Source organism: Tursiops truncatus, chromosome 18, assembly GCF_011762595.2.
Source record: "Tursiops truncatus isolate mTurTru1 chromosome 18, mTurTru1.mat.Y, whole genome shotgun sequence".
In the NCBI taxonomy this organism is placed as follows: Eukaryota; Metazoa; Chordata; class Mammalia; order Artiodactyla; family Delphinidae; genus Tursiops; species Tursiops truncatus.
Window position 1 is genome coordinate 14,383,368 of NC_047051.1, and position 26,380 is coordinate 14,409,747.

A 26,380-nucleotide genomic window follows, 5' to 3' on the forward strand; every position below is an offset into this window, starting at 1 on the left:
AAGGGGTTAGTAGATAATTAAGATGCTCTGGCTTTGCTAGGAAGTGAAGAGAGATGTTGTGACTGGTATCACTTACCTATTTTGAATAGCTCAGCCCCACGTCATCCTGGTTCAGCACGTCATCTGCAGGAGAGGCTAGTATACGAATGGGTGCAGGACTTAACCTCTTCGTTTTTAACTCTTCGATATTGAGATTAGATTCAGCATATATGATAGGTTGGCACAAAGTCTGCACTTTTTAAAGTTGTTTTCTGTTATGCTAATTACCTAGTTTAAAAGAATGTATTTGTTAAAAGATGTAGGAAAATTTACATGAGAGGTAACATTAAGAAGTGGGAAGAAAATAATTGGAGTTAGAAATAAGTTATTCTGTGGGAATGGCATGAATTCTTCTAAACCTGAGTCTCTCCATCTGTAAAAATGAAGGTGGTTACAAGCAGTACATGTCAAGTACCCTGTACAGACCTTGATAAATAGTCAATAATCAGTAAATGTCGGTTTTTCCATTAGATTGCAAGGCGTGTTTTCCATCTTTATACCCGTAGTTTGTGTGCTTAGCACTACTGCCTAGAGTAAGGAGTTTGTGGAACGAGTGCTAATACATCTTCACATCACCTCCTTCAGTTAATAAATTTCACAGTCTGTTTTTCATACATTTACTCTTTTTCACAAAGAAATAATGTTCATTAATCAACAGTCAAATCAATTGATAGGGCTTTAGACTCATATTGATATAATTAGTAATGTCCTAAAGATATTAAACTTAATAAAATATCATTAATTGTTATTTTAAATGTTTATTAATGCCTTTAATCATATGTATTAGTGTTTGTTAATTTTCTGAACTTATGTGAAGCAAAGTGTAATATGGAAAAAAAATTTTAGTTATGTTATAATTAATTGTAGGTGTTGAAGAAAATATTCAGGAAGTTGTTGGACATATTACTGAGGGTGTGTGCAGGCCCCTAAAGGTAAAATATTTTGTTTTTATATACGTTATATGGTAGCTGGTTAAATTAATGACTTATTCTGATTTTAAAGAAACAGCAGCTTGAATTCAGGCCGTAATTTTGTCAGATTAACACAATGTAGGGTAATAAAACGCATTTTAAAATAATCATTGCCAATTTTCTATGCAAGAGGTTTTTGCATACTCATATACATGTATTTATAAAATACCATTTTAGCAGATCACATTCGTTGATATTATGACATACTCCAAAATCTAAATGTTTTCAAAAGCATTTGTTTATTGAACATCTCTTGTGTATGTACTGTTCTACCAAATGCTGCAGAGATGTAAGTGAACCAGAAAACACAATGTCTGTGTTTAGAATCCAGTTAGGAAACAAGAAGGCACATATGTTATCAGCAGCTTAATAAGCATAGATGTAATATAATATGTAAGTAAGCACATTCAGTGTGGTTTAGATTGTGTTTGTTAATTAGGGAATATAAAGTAAGGGAAAGATTAGTGAGGGATGGCTTTTAATTAGAGAAGATTCCTAGTAGTTAAACTTGAGCATATCAAGTTAACCTTGAACTAGATCTGAGGTATTGCCCTGGCAGTATTATAATTGGCCAAAGAGGTTGGTGCTAATTCAAGATTTATCTGCTTTCCGATTCTCTAATAGAAAGAAACTTGGTATAGTCGTTTAAAGAGAAAATTTTTTTTTTCATTTTTTTCCTTAATATTCATTCATAGAGCAGTACCTTTTCACTGATAATCTGTTTTTAGGAATGTAACAGCTGCTTTGCAATTTAGTGCTAAACTAAATTCCATTATACGCTGGTGAAAAACCTCGAGATGACCTCATTGTGTTATTTCTGATAGCAATTGCCTTGAACCACATTCTGTAGGTAATGGATCATTTTTTTATAGAGCATATCTGTGCTAAAGTTTCTGTGTTGTTTTACCATCCTCTGTGATTTAATATTCAGAAATTCTTTATTTAGAAGGAATTTTGTGATTTCTGCAATAATAAAATTTAATCTTTTTCATGCTATTCATACCACATGTGATTAATGAAGAAAAGTTACACTTTTAGGAAATGTTTAGTTTTTTCTCATGTGTTTTTTAATAGGTTCGAATTGAACAAGTAATAGTTGCTGAACCTGGGGCAGTTTTATTATATAAAATTTCTAACCTCCTCAAATTTTATCACCATACAATCAGGTAAGTGGAATGGTTAAATGTGCTTCTTAAATCCCATGTGACACTTCATTTCCGTTAGAACACAGTGTAATATTTTTTTTGTGTGTATTCTATGCATGACTAAGTGTAACTAGTAGAACCGCCACACCATATGAATCATTATATGCCTATTATACATTCTGTACTTTTGAGGTCCATCGTTTCCTTTTCCCTTTCTTCTCCAAGCATAAGTACACACACACACACATAGCAGTGTAAGTCTATAATATAAGTATTTTTTGAGTCCTCCTATATTAGTAAAAGAGATCCATGGCACCTAAAGCAACTATATGTTATACTCAGAGTAGGGCATAATTAGTAACATGTCCTATTCTGGGTGTTTACATAAATTCTTCTTTAACATTTCGTTTTCCATTAGTGATAGAACAGAACGATAGCTTTATCTCCTCTAAGTAATAGCTGTCTTATCTTCTCTAAATAAAAGTGACTTTATAGATAAGACAAGTGGTTCTTAATCAGATAAAATATGATCTTCAACTCCAAAATTTGCATTCATTTTCACCTTGCAAATATCTTTTGGTGGTATACATAGACTTGAGCCTTATTGTAGATGTCACTATAAGACCATGTTATATGTGTAGTTGTGTTAAAAGTGTTCTTCCAAGCTATGTTTTTGATAGTTTTCGTATTAGCCTATTAAAAAAATGAATTTAAATTACTTTTTATCAAGCATGCCAGTATCAGGAACAGAAGAGTCACTTTCAATACATGAATAGGAGAATAACATAGGGAGTTGTTTTATATACATGCTTGTCTTACATTCTGCCAAAAATGAGAAACCCCATTGGATAAGTCTAAGAAATATCCTTGTAATATAAAATTGAGAATTATGGAATGTAGAATAATTATTTCAAAATGTTATCGGATTTTTCGTAATTAGTCTAAATATATGCTATTTAGGTAGCTGTATAAAAATTGAGAAGCTTTATAATTTACAGGTGTGTTATTGATACAGTGTAACAGTTTTAATTTAAAAAACTCAGTATTAATAAAAATTATTTTCTCAATAGAGCTATTGATGGAATGGCTTCCTTAAAATCAGATCTTCTTGGATAATCAAAACATGCATTTACTATAATAGAGGAAAAATAGAGACATGGGTTTGCATATTACAAGTGTTTGTTCTAACCCACTGCTTTTCTAAGAGATTGAGAAATATTTAAAACACTGTAGTTTGTTTTCATTTGTTCATCACCTAACTTAAAAGGAAAAAAACCCTCATTTTTATATGAAACTAGAGTAATTGTTTTTAATTCACAGGTTATAGTCTATATAAAAACTTTTATTTAAATCTAGGTCTTTTTAAAGAATTCTACTCAGTTAAAGAGCTGGGTTGTTTTGGCCTGTTTTGCAACCTGAAATATTCTTTGCTTTTAGTGGCATTGTTGGAAATAGTGCAACTACATTGTTGACTACCATTGAAGAAATGCATTTGCTGAGCAAAAAAATATTCTTCAGTAGCTTGAGTCTTCATGCCAGCAAATTAATGGACAAGGTACGTTTGAAAAATGCAATTCTTGAACTATGTGAATGTGAGTTTTTCACATTAAAAAATATTGTTTTACTGTTTCCATATTGGTGACAATTTTTTCCCATTCCATTCAGCGTTCTTTTGAGTTCTTCCTGTGAACAACAAAATTCATTTTGAGGTGGCTTACAGGATGTAGGCTTATAATCTGTTCCTGGAACAGTGTAATTTTGAGTCATATAATTAGTGGTAGAATCTCAAGCCCTAGTTTCACTACCATTTTTCAATAACCAAAAATTTGTAATTAAAGCAAACTTACTGTATTTAATAGGTCAGGGCTAAAATGACATACAGATTGGAAAACTTGAACTTTTACTAAATGTTTTTTCTAAACAGCTTACTTAAGTTTTACGTTCTTGGTCCAGCTTTGTCCTTATGAAATTTATGTTCCTTTGAGTTATATACTGTAATTAATTATGGAAACAAACAAGGTAACAAAAAACTCCCACAAAAACAAACAAGATAACAAAAAGTCCCACAAAAACAAACAACAAAAACCTGAAAGAGTTCTGTGAGAGCTAATATTTTAAATTGAGCATTGTGTTGTGCAGCAGTAAATTGGAAAGACCTTAAGGAATGGGTTTATGATGATCAAATCCTTCTTTGTTTTTATTTCATTATTAAAGACTCACGTTTTTCAAGGATGCATCACAATCACCATTCTGGCTTTTTTTTTTTTTTTTTTTTAATTATACTGGTCTATCTAACAGCCTGGTTATATTAGACACAGGTTTGTAGTATAGTGTGGAACAATCAGTAGCAATCCAGTCCAAAGTACCTGGTCTATTTTTACATTCCTAAGCTCAGAGAAGCCTTAATAAGAGTCTGCTTTCTGACCCCCGGCAGCATGAATTTGTGGAGCTGGAGTATTTCCCTTATATATTTTCCTGTATCACAGGAAGTTTACTAACAGTCAATCAGTTCTCATTGTAGATATGTTTACATGAGTTCTTATTTAGACAGAATTTTTCTAAAATCATTCATACATGATATAGACTTTGAATGTGAACAAACATGTGCTTCCTAATGAGTACAAAGCAAACAGTCAAGGTCTGTTGGTCTCAGGTTACTTTTCCTTTCACAGAAAATAGACTAATAAATCGGTGATTACTATAGAATACATGTTTTATGAAAGACGTGCCCAAGGTGCTATGCTAGCACAATAAGAAGAGTATGTATAATAATATTCATATACAGAGAGGGAGCTTTCCAGAGAGGGAGTTAATAAGAATTGAACTTGAAGGACATGGGGGATTAGATAGGTAAAAAAGGAGTGGGTAGAGGAAACAAATAGAATATGCAAGCTAAGAGTCATCAATACACAAATTTTCATTTATTAAAAATCAGTTGGAAACTGGTGTGGCATGTAGGTAGGAGAGAGCCAGGTTGCAGACAGGATAGTTAAGGGATTGTCGAAGTAGTTTTAATGAAAATACATACTCTAAGGAAGAGCCATAAGGCGACAGATTCTTGGGGGCTAAAGGTAAACCTTCGGAAGTTGGTGACTGCTTGAATGTGGTTAAATGAGAGGGAAGAGTTCTAAACTAATTCCTAAGTTACCAATCTGGGAATATTGATACTAATCACAAGTATCTGGAATAGAGAGAAAGTGTAGAACTGGGGGGATAAAGGTGATGATATTGTCTAAGTTAGACAAGGTACCTGTGGGATGTCCTGCAATCAGTCTGGGCTAACGGGGAGCTGCACATTTGGGTTTATGGAGCTTCGCATGTAAAAGATAGTTGAGTCCATGTGTTTGTCTGAGGTCACTAGGAATCATGTTTAATAAGAGTAGAGCTTCCAGGACACACAGTCTTGAGAAACAGTGACATTTAAGAGAAGAAAATAAGCGCTACCAGGGTAGAATGCTGAGGAAGGATGATTGGAGAGTCAGGAGAGAAATGAGAAGAGGGTTTTATCAGAAAAGCCAAGAGAATAGTTTCAAGAAGGAGGGCATAGTTGATGACAGATACTATATGAAGAGTTATGGTAAAACAAGGGTGACAGGTTTGTTATCTTTGTCAATATATAGATGATCCATGACTTACTGAGGGCAGTTTTATTCATGTGGTGGGGACCAGAGCCAAATTGCAATATGGGAAACACACATGAATGCGTTACCCAAAGCTTTACCAATTGGAAAACATCTGGGCTAAAAACTGGAAGTAAAATGTAGTAGGCATTCTTATTATGAAATTTGAAAGAGAATAATAAAGCAAAATGGTAAAAGGAAAGATGGAAGTACATTTCTATGATAAATTAGGAAACAGGAAAACAAAATTGATTATTTGTTGAAAAGGTGGACAAAATTGACAACCTTCTAGCAATTCTTTAACCAAGGAAAAAATAAAATTTAAAATTATAATATCAGAATTAGAGATAATAACCAGAGATGAGGATTAAACTTACTAGAGAATACCATATTAAAATATATAAATTTTATTCTAAAATATATAAAAAGGATGCTTTTAAGAAAATAAAATTGACAAAAAATGATTCAAAATGAGGTAGGAAACTTGAATACACCTAGGGAGGAAAGAAAAATTATTAATGAACATGCTGCTAGACTTAATTCAGTTTATATAGATAGCTTTATTTACACCTACAAAGAACAGAATTCTCCAGAACACAGAAAAATATGGAAAGCTTCCCAGTTCCTTTTAGGTGGTGTAACACTGATATAAAAACCTTTTAAAGACAGTACAAAAGTGAAAACCTCAAATCAGTCACTTTTTAAGTTTTTTAAAAAGGTAAATAATTGTAAAAATAAAGCCAGTATTATATTAAAACCAAGTATTGGTTATTCCCAGGAATATAAGAATATTCCAGTGTTAGGAAATATATTAAATGTTTCAGTGTTAAATTATATTCTCATGATATTTAATTAAATTGTTGAGGGGAAAATATTAGTAAATAAAAAAGTAAAAATACTTAACCATATAAAGATTAATAAAACTAACAGCCAACCTCATGATTAACATAGAAGCACTAGTAATATATTCTATTTAAGTCAAGAAAGAACAAGAAAAGAATATTTGCCAATAACACATTTAAATAATAGAAAATCCAGATAAAGAAATGACAGATATAAATATTTTAAAGGAGGAAATATTAGATTATTTGTGGATGCTCTGACTGTACTTCAAAACCCAAGAGAATTAATTGAAAAGTTGTAGAACTAGTAAATGGATTTAGAAAGGTAATTGGTGACAAGATCAATATACAAAGATGAGTAATTTTCAGGGAAGATGGCAAAGTAGGAAGCACCAGGAATCTGTCACCCCACCTAGATGACAGTTGGACTAGCAGTATTTGTCTAATGTAACTGTTTTGGAACTCTGGAGTCTATTGAAGAATTGCAATTTCTAGGGGAAGGCTTGAATAGTAATAAATTGCAGTCAATTTTGGTCAGCTTCAACTCCTAGCATAGTTGCGACTACCCATCTTCCACCCCCAGTGCTGTGTCAGGCAGCTGTACACCTGTTCCTTGAGCACCTTGCACACAGCTTGTAGAGCCAGGGTGAACAAAAAGGAGGACACTGTCCTCTAAACTTCTGGGATCTGTGCTCTCATCCCAGAGTTGTGAAGAGGAGGGTGGCCATTGTTTTTGCACCTCCCCATTGTGTCAGACACCTCCTCCTGTGGCTAAAGTGACTTCCTGGGGATTTCAAAGACTAGTGCATTTTTCCACCCCCTTAATTTTTTTCTTTTTCCCATTTTGGGAGTCAGACATTAAAGTCTAGGACATTCAAAAGCAACTGTATATATGAGGAAAATTGGAAAGTGACCACATGTTCAGGGAAAGGAGCAGGCTCAGAAAGACCTGAGAAGAACTTCAGTTTATACCTTAACCTGATCCTTGGCTCAGAGAGAGGCTACAACAATGTTTTTTTAAAAACCCAAAGTAGTAACAGAAAATGGCATCCCTGGAGGAGGGGGAGAATCTGATTTCCAGGGTTAAATTATTACATTCAAATGTTGTTTTCAACAAAAAAATCACAAGGCACACAAAGGAACAGGAAAATATGGCCCATTCAAAGGAGAAAAAAATCAACAGAAACCATTCCTGAAAAAGACCTGATGGCATATCTACTAGACAGAGACTTTAAAACAGTCATGTTAAAGATGAGTCGAGAGAACAGCACATGAACAAAATGGAAATATCTATTAGAGTTAGAAAAATCTCAAGGGAAATCAAAAAGAAATTCTGGAGTTGAAAAGTATAACAACTAGCAAACCAAATGAGGAAGCCTTTAAAAAAGACTCTACAGCATGATCAACTGGGATTTATCCCTGGAATGCAAGGATAGTTCAGCCTATGAAAGTCAGTCAGTATAATTACCACAGTAACAGAACAAAGGGGGAAAAAAATCACATGATCATCTCAATTGATGCAGAAAAAGCATTTGACAGAATGCAACACTTTTATCATAAAAATGCTCAACAAACTAGGAATAGAGGGAAACTACTGCAACATAATAAATACCATACATGAAAAACCCACAGCTAACATTGTATTCAATAGCGTAAGACTTAAAGCTTTTCGTTTAAGATCAGGAACAAGTGAAGGATGCCCACTGTTGCCACTTCTGTTCAACATAGTGCAGGCATTACCTCATTTTATCGTGCTTCTCTTTATTGCACTTTGCAGATAATTGCGTTTTGTTTTGTTTTGTTTTGTTTTTGCGGTACACGGGCCTCTCACTGTTGTGGCCTCTCCCGTTGTGGAGCACAGGCTCCGGACGCACAGGCTCAGTGGCCATGGCTCACGGGCCCAGCTGCTCCATGGCAGGTGGGATCCTCCCGGACCGGGGCACGAACCCGTGTCCCCTGCATCAGCAGGTGGACTCTCAACCACTGCGCCACCAGGGAAGCCCAATTGCATTTTTTTAACAAATTGAAGTTTTGTGGCAACTCTGTGTTTAGCAAGTCCATTGGTGCCATTTTCCAAGAGCATTTGCTCATTTCATGTCTTTGTGTCACATTTTAGTTAATTCTCACAATATTTCCAACTTTTCATTATTATTTGTTACGGTGTTCTGTGTGATCAGTGATCTTTAACATTATCGTAATTGTTTTTTTTGCTTTGTAGTTTTAAGTTATATACATTGTTTTTTAGACATAATGCCATTGCACTCTTAAAAGATTAAAGTATAGTTTAAACATTTTATGTGCACTGGGAAACCAAAAACTTTGGTCTCCAACATCAGCGAAGCCCTCCATGATGTCCAGCAATCCTGCATGTCCTCAGGCAGCCCCACATATTTAACTTCCTTTCACTTATTTTCTCAAATCTACCATACTGTCTCCTACCAGAAGTGCCAAATTTTGCAAAGTTGGATAATAGCCATTTTAAAATACCTTTGCCAATATGAGCAAAAGTGCTATCTTTTTTTTTTTAATTTAGATTTCAGTTTTTCTAGTGAGAATGAACATTTCAAAGTATGTTTATTGGCTGTTTGTGAATTGTTTTCTCATGTCCTTTGCCATTTTCCTACTAGGCTGTATCTTGTTATTTTCTGATATTTTTTATACATTGAGTATTATCTGTCATATATATTATAAATCTTTTCTCCATGTCATCGTGTACCATTTAATTTTGCTTGTAGTAATTTCTGATACGTCACTTTTAATGTTTACATGGTAAAATCTGTAACATTTTTTTTCCTTATTGTTTCTTCTTTGGGAACATGCCATAAAACATACTTCAAAAACTTCCCCACAACAAGAAAATACATGTAGAATTTATTATATGCTAAAGTTAGCATCTATCAGTAGGAAAGTGTTCGATTATTTAATAAATTCATTTAAATGTTTGTTCTTAGGTCTTCCTGTAGTTTCACTTTTATATCAAATTTTTAATCTACCTGAAGTTTATTTTTGTCCATGCTGGGAAGGAAGGATCATATTCCGTTTTCCCAATTGGTTATCCATTTATTTTATTTTATTTTCACTCAGAAAACCTCGTGAAGTTCTTAAATACTTTATTTCTCTTATAAAGTTAAAATGAAAGTTGCAGGAACATAAAATGGCTAATAAAAGGCAAGTTTTAAGCATGGTATCTTCCTGTTAAAACCCAGAATAGAATAGGATAAAAACAGGAAAAGAAAGAATTGTAATTTGAATATATTAAGTACCAATTAATACTGCAGCCTATGTGAGTTTATAGCAGTGACGGGTTTTGGCTATTATTGTTATTTACTGTTGTCATTATCATCAATAACTGTGCCCTGAAATGTTTTTCTTAGATATGAATTGGTCATATTTAGGGCTATTTTAACATTAAATTGAGATTGGAATATGATACTGTTTACAGTTTATGTGTTGCTTATATATACAACCATTTCAGGTTTCTTTCAGGAATTATCTTTCCTTCACCAAATTTTTAATGTTCCATATTTTATATTAATTATATCTTCATCTTATTCTGCCTCTTGTAAACCATTCATCTCTTCTAAGAAGATTCTAGCCTTATGAGGAAAACAACACTTACTGCAGAATGGTCTTCATTAGCAAAGCACCCAAGTGGAAATTTTTGCTGATAGAATTTTAAGTGGATAGCAAAATTGTTAAGAACAGCTTTTAAAATGAATAAAGCCAGATATGCACTCTTTTCATGATTCCTTCTGTGCTTTTAAAAAGACATATTTGGGAGCTAATTCTTTAGTATGAAAAAAGAAAATGCAAGGACATTATTTTATTGAAAGATGTACCTTTTCCCTAACAAAGCATTTGAAGCACTTAAGTATTCAAGTATGTGTACTCCCTTCCTTATCAGGCTCTTCTGAAACATTCATAACTGTGAATCTGGCAAAGTCTAAAGGGAATATGTGTCTGTACTACAAAAGATACAATGTCATATCCATTTTAGCTAGAGAGACATTTTCTAAAATTCTTTTCACTATAGTAATAGTACAATTCTAATTTAAAAGGGATGGTGTGTCATAAATGAAACCCATATCAAATTAATAGTAGGCAGGATTGACCAGCTCTGTGAAAATAAAACCTAAGTGGTCCTTTAAATTTTGATTTAAATTCTAGGATATCATTACTGTTTAGAATCTCTTTTTACTGTTCAAATTGTAGTACTTGGGCCAGCAGCTTGGACATCACCTAGGAGTTTATTAGTTTATCTGAGATTAAAAATCTCAGGCCCCACCCCAGACCTACTGAATCAGAATGTGCATTTTAACCAGATTTCCCTGGTCACTCATATGCATGTTAAAGTTTGAAAAGTGCTTTTTTTTTTTTTTTTTTTGGTGGTACGTGGGCCTCTCGCTGTTGTGGCCTCTCCTGTTGCGGAGCACAGGCTCCGGACGCGCAGGCTCAGCGGCCATGGCTCACGGGCCCAGCCGCTCCGCGGCATGTGGGATCCTCCCGGAACGGGGCACGAACCCGTGTCTCCTGCATCGGCAGGCGGACTCTCAACCACTGCGCCACCAGGGAAGCCCCTGAAAAGTGCTTTTTTTTATATGAGTATTTTGAGTTTTACATTATTCCTTGCAGATTATTCTGCTAGGAAAAACAAATAAGAACAGTGTTTTCAACTAAAATGCTTTTTAAATTTTAAATAAAAGTATGTGAAATAAAAAGTTGTAATTATTTGAAGTTATATCAAACAAATGTTAGTTTGCACTGTTAAATTTATCTTGAATAATATTATTGACTTAAAAAATTTAATTCCATAAATAAGGTAAGAGGAAACTTTTGGAGGTAATGGATATGGTTTATGGAATGTGGTGATGGTTTAATGGTTATGTTACCAAGTAGGTGCTCATGTGCCCGCAGTTCCAGAAAGCCGAACTCTGACAGTGGGTGTTTGCAGCAAAGTAAGGGTTTATTTGCAGGGTACCAAGCAAGGAGAATGGGCACCTCATGCTCAAAAGATTGGAATTCCTTGATGGCTTTCAGGCAAGGGTTTTTAAAGACAGTGTTAGGGGAGGGGGTCCTAGGATGCGTGATCAGCTTGTAGACCTTCTGGTTGGTTGGTGGTAAGGTAACAGGGTGATGTTTTGGGAATCTTAACCGTCTGGTTTCAATCAGTCTGGAGTCTAGTCCTTGTGGTCAGCAGGTAGTCACCATCCTCCACCTGGATGGGGGTCTTGGTTTCTCCAGGACAACTCAAAATATGTATCAGATTGTTATTTATATCCCTTCAGGAGGAGCTAGAAGTCTTGTGACTCTGTTGTCCTGATCATTAACTGCTTGGGTCAGCTCTTTGGAACTCACAGAAGGCCTAGGAGACTAAAGCCTTTTGTTCCACAAACAAGAAATGGGGGACATGGAGGGGATTTTGTACCTGGGAAGGCCTCACAGGGTCCTGCTTGGTTTCAGTCTCCCCTTTTCTTTGATACTTCTCAATCCTGAGGGGAACAGGGGCGGGACAAGAAAGAGAGTAAAGCTTTGGATAAAGAGGTTGTTCATAAACTCTGTAAGGGAACTTGGTTTTAGGGGGACTTGGTTTCAGGTATATACTTACCTCTAAATTCATCAAGTTGTATACGTTAAATATTTACAGCTTTTTGTATGTCAATCATACCTCAATAAAGTGGTTTTAAAAAAAGCACTTTAGTTCCATTTACTGTTAATTACTAGAACATATATGTATTTAGAGTGAAAGGAGTCTATATATAAAATGAAGCAGTTAATTTAAAAATATGATGGTTTTGGGGCTTCCCTGGTGGCGCAGTGGTTGGGAATACACCTTCCGGTGCAGGGGACATGGGTTCGAGCCCTCGTCTGGGAAGATCCCACATGCCACGGAGCAACTAAGCCCGCGTGCCACAACTACTGAAGCCTGCATGCCTAGAGCCCATGCTCCGCAACAAGAGAAGCCACTACATTGAGAAGCCTGCGTACCTCAATGAAGAGTAGCCCCCGCTCGCCACAACTAGGGAAAGCCAGGGTGCAGCAGTGAAGACCCAGCACAGCCAAAAATTTTTTTTAAAAAATTAATTAATTAAAAAAATTAAAGTATGTACTAAAAAATATGAGGGTTTTTGTTTGGTGTTGATTTTATTTTTTGAAAGCACATGGGCAAGTGGTCTTCTAAGAAGTTGCAGTACAGAAAATTGGAGGACCTTAAATGGAAGATATTTCAAAGAATAAAACTAAAGTTGGCAGTGGAATGAGGTTGTAAAAACAGCTTTTGGAACTTTTATGGTGCACCCTTTTCATTTTCCTCTAATGGAGCACGTATCGTAGTAAACAGTCACAAGAAGAATGAGAACTTTGTTCAGTGTTATAGCTCTATACATTAAAAAAAAAAGGTTCTAATATATAGAATATGAAGTTTTCAGTAGACCAAATGCTTTGAAATGTGAAATTTTTCTTTATACTTCAACTTTAATAGTTGGGAAATGTACATAAAAGTTGTGAATATATCTTTCATAAAGTTCTTCTGTGCCTTATAATTATTAATATTAATCACTTGAATTTTGGATATTTTTATAAAACCTTATTGATTATCAATATTTACATAATATAAACAAAAAAAGATTAAATGAACTTTCAGGGTAAATGGAGATAAAACTTACAGTATACAAATCTTAAGTTCATTGAATTTTTGTATTTGTATATATGTTCATTAATCATCACCCAGATCGACATATAAAACATTTCCAGCACCTCAGAAAGCTGCTTCTTGCTCCTTCCCAGTCAAAAGCCTCCAAAGTCAATCACCATCTGACTCCTGTTTCCTGTTTTTGTGTGCTATTGAAATTCACATAAGTAAATTCACACAGGTGAACTCTTTTGGGTCTGACTTCTTGCATTTAGTATTATATCTCTAAGATTCGTCCATGTTGTGTTTAGCAGGAGTTCATTTTTTTAACCATGGTGTAATAATTCTAGTATACAAATTTACTACAGTTTATTGGTAGATGTTTGTATTGTTTCTGTTTCTTAGATATTGTAAATAAAGCGCTTATGAATATCCTTGTACATGTCTTTTGGTGGACATAAGTTTTCATTTCTCTTGTGTGTATACACGGTAATGGAATATCTGGGTTGATAGCTTTCATAGCTCTCCAAGCATTTTTGCAAAGTGGTTGTACCAGTTTACTCCACCAGAAATGTGTGGGAATTTGAGTTGCTCCACATCCTCTCCAGTACTTGATATTGTTGGTCTTTAATTTTAGCCTTTGTGGAAGTTGTGTGGTGGTATTTCATTTGTGATTTGTAGTTTTCTGAAGGCTAATGATGTTGAACAGTTTTTTGTGTGTTTATTGACTGCTGAATACATTCTTGTGTTAATCATCATCCATCAGTTTAACAACATTCTAGATATCTTTTTTAAATTGGATGAATGGGTAGAAAATACTTTTATAAAGATGACTTCATATTTTGGAGTTTTTCTAAGTTCAGTCTTATTTGAAGGTAATAGAAAAAAGGAACCAAAACTGAAGGAGGTATCAAACTCGACATAACTATTCCTTCGCCACAAGAGATACTTTTCCCTTCTGTTTTGTCAGTTTTGGCTTCATGTATTTTTTGGCTCTGTTGTTAGATGCATGTATGTTTAGAGTTGTTGTATCTTCTTTATAATAAACATTATAAAATGCCCTCCTTTCTAGCAGCAGTGTTTGTCTTAAAGTTGTCTTTGTCTGAAATAAGTATAGCTACTCTAGCACTCTTTTGGTTATTGTTTGCAAGATATCTCTTTTTCTGTCCTTTTACTTTCAGTCTATTTTTGTCTTTAAAGTGTGTTTCTTGAATACAGCATATAGTTGGGTCAATGTATTTCTTTTTTCTTTTATCCATCTGCCAGCCTCTGCTTTTTTGGTTAGCATGTTTACATTTAATTTAATTGCTGATAAAGTAGCATTTATGTCTGCCGTTTTGCACCATATTTTTGTATGTTCTAAGTGTTTTTATTTCTCTGTCCCTCCATTACTGCCTTCTTTTGTGTTAAGTAAATATTTTCTAGTACACTGCTTTAGTTCCCTTATTGTTTATATAAATATATATGTATGTGTATGTGTGTAGTTAGTTATTTTCTTAGTGGTGCCCTGGGAATGATAATTACCATCTTAATTTTTTAATAATCTAGCTAGTTTGGATCAATACCAACTTACTTTCAATAGTGTACTAAAGCTTTGCTCCTGTATAGCCCCGTTTTCCCCTTCCTTTATGATACTGTTGTTACAAATTACATCTTTCTGCCTTGTGTGCTTATCAACATAGATTTAAAATGATTGCTTCATTCAGTTGTCTTTTAAATCCAGGAAAAAGGAGTTAAAAGCAGAAAGTACATTAAACTGCCTTTTATATTTACTGATACTAGAAACTTGACTGCTGTTCTTTATTCTTGCAAATTTGAGTTACTGTCTAGTGTCCCTTCATTTTAGCTTGAAGGATTCCCTTTAATATTTCTTGTAGAGCAGGTTTGCTGGTAAAGAATTCTTTGTTTTGTTTATTGGGAATGTCTTAATTTCTTCTTTATTCTTGCAGAGTAGTGTTGGGAATGTCTTAATTTCTTCTTCAGTCTTACAGAGTAGTTTTGTTGAATATAGAATTCTTGGTTGAAAATATATTTCTTTCAGCCCTTGAATATATCATCCAGTGCCTTCTAATCTCCATGTTTTCTGATGAGAAATCAAGTGTTAAGCTTATTGAGAATCCTTTGTTCAGAATGAGTTACTTCTTTCTTGTTGATTTCAAGATTCTCTCTTTGTCTTTTGACAGTTTGATTATGTGTCCCAGTGTAGATCTATTGAAGTTTATTCTGCTTGGAGTTCATGAACTTCTTGGAGGTTTAGATTAATTTTTTAAATCGAATTTGCTAAGTCTTCTCCCACTATTTCTTTAAATATTCTTTTTGCATGCCCCCTTTTTTCCTCCTTCTGAGATCCGCATTGTACTGATGATGTTGATGATGTTGCATAGGTGTCTGAGGCTCTGTTAATTTTCTTTCATTCTTTTTTCCTTCTATTCCTCACAGCAGTTAATCTTAATTGACCTGTCTTCAAGTTCACTGATTATTTATTCTGTCTGTTCAGATCTCCTGTTGATTCCCTGTAGCGAATTTTTCATTTCAGTTTTTGTGCTTTTTCAACTCCAACATTTCTGTTTGGTTATTTTTTTTAACCATTTCTATCTCTTTATTGATATTCTCTATTTTGTAAGATTTTTTTCTCATACTTTCCTTTAATTCATTAACAGTTTCCTTTAGTTTTTGAACATATTTAAAAGAGCTGATTTAAAGTCTTTGACTAGTATTTCCAACATCTGGGCTTCCTCAGGGAGTTGCTATTGATTGTTTTTTCTGTAAATGATCATACTTTTTTGTTTGTTGTCATGTCTCATAATTTTTGTTTTTGTTGCTTTTATGAAGGAGGGAGGATTTTCAGAGGTCCATACTTTGCCATTCCTGCTGACGTCACTTATGTATTAACTTTTATACATGAAACATTCTTAATATAAATACTGATATTATAGAATTCTTATGCCTTTCTATCTACCTGACATGAGAATGTAGTGTTACGTGGATCTCTGAGTACCAGATTTTGTTTCATTTACAAAATGTGACTATATTAGTATTATAAGTACTTTGAAAAATGTTTTAAAAAATTCTCAGGCACCTCTTCTGGGGTATCATGATGGTGTCAAGTAGGGATGATGAACGTAGCCAGTAAATAAGTATCAGATACTCTACTCAGTAGTTGAGATGCAGCAATCCCATTTAATCTTTACAGAATCCCTCTGAGCCTCCGAGAATTTAAATAACTTTTCCAAGGTCACACAACTAGTAAGTGCTAGTTACAAAATGTAAAATTAATCTCTTTAACTCCAGAATTCAGGATTCTAGTGGCAGTGTTGTACTATTTCTGTGAAGTGTGTGGCTCATGGACCAGGGTCCTGAAAAGCACCTGGGGTGCTTGTTGAAAGGTAGATTTCTAGACCCTGAACCTATACATATTGAGCCACAGTATCTGACATTGGGGCATGCAGGTGAGTGATGATTCTCAATAATATTATAGTAGGTGAAGTGCTGGTCTCTGGATTACTTTCTTAAGACTTGGGCTAAAAAACAAAACAGGCCATTTCAAATCTATATGAAAATATAATTCTACAATTCAAAGACTGCTAAATTTCCGTGTAATTTTTGAATTAAAGTTCAAATTCTGTACTTTTAATTGTGATGTATTAATTCTGAGATAATCTAACAAAAAACTTGTGTCACTTTCTGTGCTGATTTTGATTAGTAGGATAAAAAATAAGCTGTTGCTAGATTGTAGATTTTGTAATGTATCAGCAAAGCTTTACATCTTTCGTATGAACTATTTTACCGTGAACTGGCATTTATGTAGACACTAAAATTTAGTAGAAAAATACAAGCAGTGGATAAGTCATCCTTCATTTTAGGTTGAACTCCCACCACCTGATCTTGGACCAAGTTCTGCATTAAATCAGACACTCATGTTGTTGCGTGAAGTTTTGGCATCTCATGATTCTTCAGTTGTACCGTTAGATGCCCGTCAGGCCGACTTTGTGCAGGTAGGTTGTAAATTCACGTTTAATGATTCTTACTGCTCTTCTATTGTATGTTCTTTTGAAATTCTGGCACTTTATAGCCCATGTATCTTGACAATCCTTCTCATTGCTTTTTCCTTCAGATATTAAACCAGTTCCCTTTAATTTAAAAAGTATATATTCAGTGATGCTTGTTTTAAAAACTATTACAGTTGCGGTACCATTTAATCTTTTTCTTACGCGCTTCTGTAAGTTGGCCCGCTCCCCATTAGTTTGACATTCATTCTGAAGTGCCGTTAACACAGACCCGTATCACTGGTTGGGAAATAAGGAATACATTTGATTTTATTTTTCATTTATAGGTTTTATCATGTGTCTTGGATCCTCTCCTCCAGATGTGTACTGTATCAGCCAGCAATTTAGGCACAGCTGACATGGCCACCTTCATGGTCAATTCACTGTATATGATGAAGACAACATTAGCTCTGTTTGAGTTCACCGACAGACGTCTGGAAATGCTGCAGTTCCAGGTTAATTTTGCCATAAAATGACTGCTCACTGTGATGAAATCTTTTTGCTATACATGATCTCAGTTACTGGCTTTAAGATAATTTCAGTGACCTGATTTATATGAATCCCTTGTTATAGTCTGATAGAACCCCTCCCTGCCCCCATGCATATTCAGTATTTCAGTTTCGTTTTGGAGAAGCCAGAATATGTAACAGGTAAGATATTTTATTCAAGCCATAGTATGTGGTGGTAGAATGGAGCTTTTCTGACTGATTTGAACTGTTATTCTGTATGCAGATTTCAGTTTCCATACTGTGAATAACATGCTATATTTTTCAAGCTGTGTAGCTAGTGCAGAAGGTGTTGCAGAGGACAGATATATTTTTATCTATGTGTAAATCAGTGTTAGGCACAACATTACAGTTTGTCATGCCAATCGCTCTGGTCCTATAAGCCAAATGGTATCACTTAAGAGTCACAACAAGGCCATTTATAAAATTTACCAGATACTTGGCTTTTGATTTTGAAAGAGTGATTTTTGGTAGATAGAATGTTTAAAAAGAAAAACAATAACAACCCTGAGTCTTCTTTGTTATCACAAGTATATAAACAGTTTGGCAGTGGCTACAGTAAAAATTTGTCATTTGGGGTTTTTCTAAGGACTGAGTTTGAGACCTCCAAGTTTGTGATGTTTTCTACTTTCTAATTCTTTCTTTTAAAAGAAATATAATGAAGTATGATTAATTTTTCTTTTTTGCATAATTGTTTAAGTATAATTAGTAAAATCTTTTTAAAAAATAGTCATTGGTTTTTAATGTGTTTATCACTAATTCAACCCGAAACTCTGCCATTTGTCTAAATCTCTTCTCAAGATGTGCATCTATATCAGTTGGTCCAGCAATCTGTTTTATCACCAGTTATCTTTGTTTCTCAAATATTCCAAAGTTGTTTTTTGCATTCCAAGAGGACAAGCCCCACCATGTAAGTGCTTCTTGAGCCTGCATCATTCTTGCTGATGGGCTGGTGGCTGGCACTGGTCACGTGGACCAGCCAGAGTCAGTGTGGAGAGGACTGGGCAAGGGTGTGGATGCTGGAAGGCGCGGGCCCCACAGTGATAGTTTTCCTTGTCGAGTAAAAGATTCTTATTTTCAGATCTTTTCTATCACTAGTCCATTAATTTTCTTCCATTCTTTCTTCTTCCAGTGTTTCAAGTGAGAAATCTAGGCTAGTCTGATTCTCTGTTGTTTGTGATAACCTATTTTATTCATGTGGAAGCTTGCGAGGATTTTCCTTTGAGTTCACATATTTCCTCAGGATATTTTTTGGTATGTCTCTTTTTCTATTATTTCCATCTTGGATTTTGCAAAGCCTTTTCAGTCTGAAGATTCCACCCTTTTGTTTTTTGCTCAGTAAAGTTTTCTGTTATCTGTTCACTTCTCCATCTGTTACTTTTTATATTCTGAAGCTCCTGTCCTTAGTTGGCTTTATCTCCTAAATTTGCCTTCTAATTTCTGTTTAAATCTCTTCCCTTTAATATATTTCTTTGATATTTACTCTGTATTACTATTCTTCCACTTTTCTTTCAGATACTAATTTGGTTCTTGGCAGTAACTCTTTCATTAAACATTTCCATTTGCAATCTTGTTTTTCTTGGATTTTCCAGTAAGACTAGTAAGTAAGGGTTCTAAGGTTCTAATTGTACTTTCTTGGGCATTCACTTAAAAAAAAACTAAGGTACCCTGCGTCTTTCAGTAGTGTTGCCTCAGGAAAAGATACTTGTTCTCATTATTCAGGTGGGTTTTCTCATAGAACCTACTCACCTCTTTTAAATCAGTTGTAAGTTTTTTACGGGGAGGGGCTCAGCTGCTGGAGTGACTTGCACGGTGGCAAACATTCAGATGGTAGCAGATAGCATCTCTTAATAGCATACTGTGCCACTGGTAAACAAGCTGGTAAAACTGAGGGGAGTGTCCAGTGAGGGGTAACAGGAAGATCTGTAGACTTACAGGCCTGTACTGGTTAAAGGAAGGAGCAGCCACTTCTCCCCACCTGGGAATACTTCATCCCATCAGGTAGTCTCCTTCTGCGGCTTCTGCCCCCATGAGCATTAGGTGGCTTCCCCAAGAATAGCACCAAACAGGTGACCACGTACAAGTCCCACCTGCTAGCTGGCAGCTCCTGAACTTGACATCTTTGCCCAGCCTTCTGCTGGTTCCTCAACAGTCCCCTAGTTGTCGCAAATCCGCCTTCCTCTGGAGGACTTACTGCCTCAGCCCCCGTGGGATTTCCTTCAGACTTCTCCAGATGATGTATTTGGTTGAGTTAGTCCAGCAAGTTGGGAGCAGGAGGCAGTGTGGATGTGAGGGACATCAGGTCCTCATCTTCCCACAATTCTTTCTAAGTATTTTATTTTACACTGTTGTTCATGAGTAGTTTTTGTTTGTGTCTTGCTTAATACCAGCTTTTAAAAGAGCCAAGAAGCAACCCAAATTTTTCGACTAGTGGCTAGTCCTGGAATCCTCAAGTAAGACTTTCCCTCCCTTTCGTAGGAGGACTTCCTCTTTGGGGAAGGAAAAGTCTTTGTACAGGAGCAGTCCCTATCCTTCATATTTTGGCCTCATAGCCGCTGCAAGGAACACGTCCATGATGAAGAGCTAAGACTCCAGGCTAGTCTACTTCTACTCTCAATCAGTCTTATTCTTCTTTTAAAATATTTTCTTTTAACTGTGTTTTATTTTAGATTGAAGCACATTTGGACACACTTATAAATGAGCAAGCTTCTTATGTTTTAACTAGAGCAGGCGTGAGTTATATCTATAACACCATACAGCAACATAAACCCGAACAGGTAAGCACATGGATCTTCCTAACTAGAGAGATACACCAATTTAGAGTACGGCTTCTAGAGCTAGACACTTAGTAGTAATTTTTCACTGGGAAGGTGACTTCTCTCTCTGATTCCTCATCATCTGTAGATTGAGGGTAATAATATCTGTAACATAGAATTGTTCTAAGATTGAGATAATACCTGTGTAGTTCTTGGAGGACTATCTGAGATATAGTAGGGTGTCCCAAAATACTATCTTTTTTACTATAGATAGTTTGGGTTACAAGTAATGAAAATATACAAAAATTAGTATTGAAAAATATATAAAGAATACTCATATTGGTAAATTTTTTAGTCCTTTATCACCATTGATTTATTAAGTGCATAGATTACTATATAAATAGCAGTCATCCCCCCTTTTAATTTAGCAAATCATGGTCTATTACTTCGGAAAGGTAAATACTTCTGGGGCTAACATCTGATCTTAAGTTATAGAACTCCAGTAGAATTAGAAAATGGAGTGGTGGGAACCCTAGAAAACCATGTAAGCCTCTTTCTTTAAAAAGCAAAATACTTTTAAATAACATTAACATGAATATTTTATAGCCCAGGGACAAGGTTTGAATTTTTTCTTTTGATAAGGTAATAAGCAAATTTCTACCAGTAGGAGCAAATTCTGCTGCCTTTTTATATTATCTAAAATTATCAAGGCAACTCTTAAAGCCCCCATGTCTTACTGCCATTCCTCAGTGCTTTATTGCCCTTTTTTTCTTATGATTAAATCTGAAGTATCCTTTTATTTCCATTGTTAATAAACTTATGTGCTTCTCCAACAAATATTATTGAGTGCCTTCACGCTAGTTATACAAAATGAACAAATCACAGTCCCTCTTTTAATTGAGGTTGGAGATAGGACACTTGAGTTCTTTGGAAATAAGCTAAATTTTCAAATTCGGGCAATCTACTAATGGATTGTATTTGAGAAGTGAAGTGTAACATATAGCACCTGTTTTCATCTTGGTTTTGTCCCTTTTTTTTTTTAAGGGCCCTTTAGCTAATTTTCCCAACCTAGATTCTGTGGCACTGAAGGCTGCAATGGTAAGTACATAATAAAGCATTTCAACATACGTTTCCTTATGGAACATTATTCTTATTTTTTCCTGTGTGATAATTATTGTCTCGGGTGATAATTTTATCTCTTCATATGCAGTATTCACGTTGGGTCCAGTCATAATGTTGCACATGTATTCCTTTAACTAAGGAGATCTGACCAAGGCATAACATTTGTAGTAATATTGCACCATACCCTAATAGTGTCATTATTCCTGTTTAGGTTTTCTTCAGTTTCAGAGTTTTACTCCTAACCTAATGGAGAAAGGAATGAGAGACACGAAGGAGTTAGCTATATATCATCATAGACGTCCATCTGTCAGTGATCCTGGGCTTATAGTTCTTGACTTCTTCCTGAGTTGATAACTGAAATTGGATTCCAATCTTAAAATATACTCTTGACTGTGACGCTCACCGAACCTCCACTTTATTACCTTCTTTTCAAGTGATGAGCTTGCTTGCACATCCCTTTCTGCATGAGCACCACTTCTTGTAGCATGTTTCCACATCTTAAGTACATACTTTGCCTATATATGTGTGTGTGTATACACACATGCACACACAGCCATCAGTTGGATGACACTCATTTAGTCCTCATAGGAATGATCCCCTTTGGAAGCTTTATGATACGAATTCTAGTGGTAGTAATAATAAACAGTAAGTAATGACAACGTCCATTAACATATATTGAGCATGACACACATTTTTAATGTACTAACTCTTTAATCCTCCTAACAACCCCATTCAACCCAGTACTTACGCTCTTACCTACTATATGTACTGCCTGTCCTATGTGTTTCAATACTCACTGCCACAATGGTTTGACTTCGATAAATAGTTCTCTTGGGTGACTTCTCTGATGCCAGGGCTTTCCTATCCATCATCTGACAGAGCTAAATTTAACTGAAAATAAAGGGTAGACCCACAAGATACCCAACAAATGCAAAGAATACAGAGCTGACAGAGTTAACATTAGACAAGGTAGATTTTAAAAACACTAAATATCGTAAATAAGGAACATTATGTCATGATAAAAGACAGTATATAAAAAGTAAGTCATAACTTGTGTATATCCAACATAACAGTAAAAACTGTAGAAATGCAAAGATTTGATTCTGAAAAGTGCAAAAATAAATGAATACATTTTACATTCATTAAAAAAGATAAGTTTCTTAGAAAGTTAAATGTACACTCACCATACCACCCAGTAATTCCACTTTAAGGTATTTACTGCCCTCCCCCGCACCCCCGCCCCAGCAAAATGAGGATATAGGTCTACGCAGAGATCAGTAACCTTAGTACTCAGTAAATGTGTGCGTCCCGCCTATTTCTCCTTCTCCAGTGACGCATATCCAGTTTATAATATAAACTCACAAAATATATTTAAGCCCTATTACAGGTTCGTATACTCTTAACTTTAAAAACAATTGAGTTGAATATCTTAGGTGTCTCTAAAGAAACAAACTCTTGATTGAGTTTTATGTGTGATCCATTGTTTTATCTATAACTGTTTGGTGCCCCAACTTGGATGCTTCAAAGGCACGTCAGTTCACCATATCCCAAACTGAGCTCTTCTAACTCTTCCCCACCAGCCCCAACCCCAGGTCCTTTTCCAAGTGTTCTTAACTCAGAAAGTATAAAAGCATCTGTCCACTAATTATTTCAGCATTTATTAACCAAGTATCTGCTATTATCTAGGTATCATGCTGAGAACTGGAATGATCTAGTAAGAGATGCAGTTATCACACAACTAAATAAATATATAAAGAGTACAGTTGTGAATTGTGATAATGCTGTGAATTACACAGATCCAAAACCTGGGCGTCAGCCCCTTTATCCTGTCTGTCACTAACCAAATCTTGATGATTTTGCTCTCTAATTCTCTCAGATATCTAATCTTCTCTTCACTCCTATTGCCCTTGGCGTCTAAGATGCCGCAAGAACTACCTATGTGGTGTCCTTTCATCTGCTATTACAACCTCCCCTTGCATTCTTCTTGCTGTAGCCAGATTTAGCTTCTTAAAATTTAAATCAGATGATTTCCCTTCTTTGGTGGTTTCCTAATGCTTTTACAGTAAGAATTAAAATCTCCTAGAAACCATGCAAGTCCTGCATGGAGTGATCTCTGGTAGGCATCCTCTTTCTCACCTAAGTCTTCCTCCACACCAGCCCCACTACACACTTAACCTAACATCTATTCATCATTAAGATTTCACGTAAAACGACCTTTCCTCAGAAATGCTTTTGCCAAACGTACAGGTTAGGTCTGTGTCCTCCTGATTGATGCCTTTGTAGTATCTTGGTTTTTCCTTTATTTACATTATTATTTGTTCACTACCTCTCTCACTAGGCCATAAGCTCTGTGAAGCTAGGGACTGCCCTCTTTTGCTCACCGTTCTATTTACATTATGTTATATGGCACCTTACCAATAACAGGCACTCCATAAATATTAATTTAATGAATAGAGGAGTGAATAATTAAGAGATACATTGCATTTAAGAAAGTAAGGTAGACTTGAGATCTGAAGACTTTACTTCTTGCTAATATTATTACCCAAGAAGTTTGGTGAGGGAGATCAGGATAAATGGCTTGGATCAGAATTTTGAAAGTAGGTATTGCTGATACTGACTGCATTAAAGAGTTGACACTTTCAGTGAGTTTTTAGTTAAAATGTGTAAGGAATAGCTCATTTTGATCATGAAGAACTCGTTATTTGGAATATGGGATTTTTACTAAGATTTAATCCTTAAAAGAGATGCTTATTTGGGATGTCTGTTAGCAGATATATGCACTTTGTGTTTTGGATGTCTCTGTTTTGTTTAGGTTCAGTTTGATCGCTATCTGTCAGCCCCAGACAACCTGTTAATGCCACAGCTGAACTTTCTTCTAAGTGCCACAGTGAAGTAAGTATTTTTTGGTCCCAATTAGCTGGTAAAGAGTCACATATTTTTAAATGCCAAGCACATTTATAAGAAAAAAAATTACTTTCAAGGTATTTTGATTGTATAGTATGGACCTAGCATCCTGTTATAAATTCATACTAATTATAATGACATTAAAAAATTGAGATATACATATGGTTTATGTAAATAATAGTGCAACTAAGAATTGGTCAGTACCTATTTACCCCTTTTTTCATTCAGAAAATTTCTAAAGTGTTTTTTGCAAAGTATTCTAAAATTAAATGTAACCTATGAATGTATTTTCAGGTTTCTTTAAGAAGAAAAATTATGGTATCAGTTTGGCTACTTATTTTAAAAATCAGGTTGCTATGAAAATGTAAGTCATTTAACACATTTAAGATTCAACATTAAAGCAGATTTTCTAACTGCTTTTTCCCCCTTTTTTGATTGATGGCAGGTCCTACCCTCAAAAATACGTTCTGTTCTTATTTCTCCTACTGTATAGGCATAGTATTATATTTGATCTTATTTATAAAGCATTTGAAATAATAGGAGATAACTTTCATTTAGTTAAATTTTGAACCTTTTCAAAATGATAATTCATTTTTAAGCAAAAATACTTTCACGTCTTTATGTTCTCAATTTCTTTCTATTCATATTGTATTTAAAATGTCAATTGTTTCTTTGAAATAGAGCTTTGAAATGTAAAACTTTCTTTTTTTCATTCCGTCTCATTTTGTTTTGTTAATATTCTGTTCTCCTGAACTTTGCTTGTCTCTGCGGTTGCAGTACCTTTGGGACACCTGTCATTGTCTCCCTTTTTCTCGTCTTGTAGTTTGACTGCCTTTCAAAGGAGATTTTGACTGAGCACTTCATCCTTGGCATAAACTATTGAATACATTTAGGCAGCCAGAAAGTGAGGTTGTATAGATAATAAAGAAAAGAATAGAAAATTAAAATACCCTTAAAGAATTCTTCCTTCCTTGTAATGAATTAGAAGGGCGTTGTTCTTTTTTCAACGCCAGACTCCAACATTTACCTTTTAATGGTATAAAAATAGAGGTTTGACTACAGAAACCACAGCTATGCATATTTATAAAATATTCTCAGTGTCTTTTCTTACTGAGTCAGAATTGTTTATATGAGTAATTTAAGAAATAAAGAGACCATAGATACTTCCTGAAGTGAGCTTGTGGAAAAGTGGATATGATTTTGAGGATTCTTTCAGGAATCTTCCTCTATTATATATGCTAGAAACAAAGCAGGTATCTTTAAAAAGAATTACTTTGGTTTTTTAAAAGAGGTAGGGGCTTCCCTGGTGGCACAGTGGTTGAGAGTCCGCCTGCCGATGCAGGGGACATGGGTTCGTGCCCCAGTCTGGGAAGATCCCACATGCCGCGGAGCGGCTAGGCCCGTGAGCCATGGCCGCTGAGCCTGCGCGTCCGGAGCCTGTGCTCCGCAACGGGAGAGGCCACAACAGTGAGAGAATAGTTTTCTTCTCTTTAACTGCCTCCTTTTAAGCCACCTGTCTTTAACTCTTAGGAATACCTGTGTAAACAAAAATAACGCAGGTTTGGGAGTGGGGGTGGGGTTAGCCTACCAGAGAAATAACGACTAATTGGAAACAGTCTCAAACAGTGCTTTAGAGACCTCGGAAAGTCCAAGCCTTAAAAGTAAGGCTAGTCTGTTCTACAGTAAAGGCTACTTTTTTTTTTTTTTTTTGCGGTACACGGGCCTCTCACTGTTGTGGCCTCTCCCGTTGCGGAGCACAGGCTCCGGACGCGGAGGCTTAGTGGCCATGGCTCACGGGCCC

At 35.3% G+C, this 26,380-nt stretch overlaps 1 protein-coding gene across 24 annotated transcripts in view; it reads left to right on the forward strand.

Moving 5' to 3' along the window:
* The window catches only part of COG6 (component of oligomeric golgi complex 6), a 288,003-nt gene that overhangs the window by 23,722 nt on the left and 237,901 nt on the right, over positions 1-26,380 (forward strand). For all 24 annotated transcript variants that reach the window (XR_012327602.1, XR_012327603.1, XR_012327601.1 and 21 more), the window contains 8 exons: positions 907-971; positions 2,085-2,176; positions 3,593-3,710; positions 17,109-17,240; positions 17,579-17,746; positions 20,467-20,574; positions 21,598-21,651; positions 24,488-24,567. Coding sequence is in view for 6 of the 24 variants with exons in the window: in XM_073795102.1 (XP_073651203.1) it covers positions 907-971; positions 2,085-2,176; positions 3,593-3,710; positions 17,109-17,240; positions 17,579-17,746; positions 20,467-20,574; positions 21,598-21,651; positions 24,488-24,567 (817 nt within the window). In the remaining 18 variants the exon portion in view is untranslated. The remainder of the gene's footprint in view (positions 1-906; positions 972-2,084; positions 2,177-3,592; positions 3,711-17,108; positions 17,241-17,578; positions 17,747-20,466; positions 20,575-21,597; positions 21,652-24,487; positions 24,568-26,380) is intronic.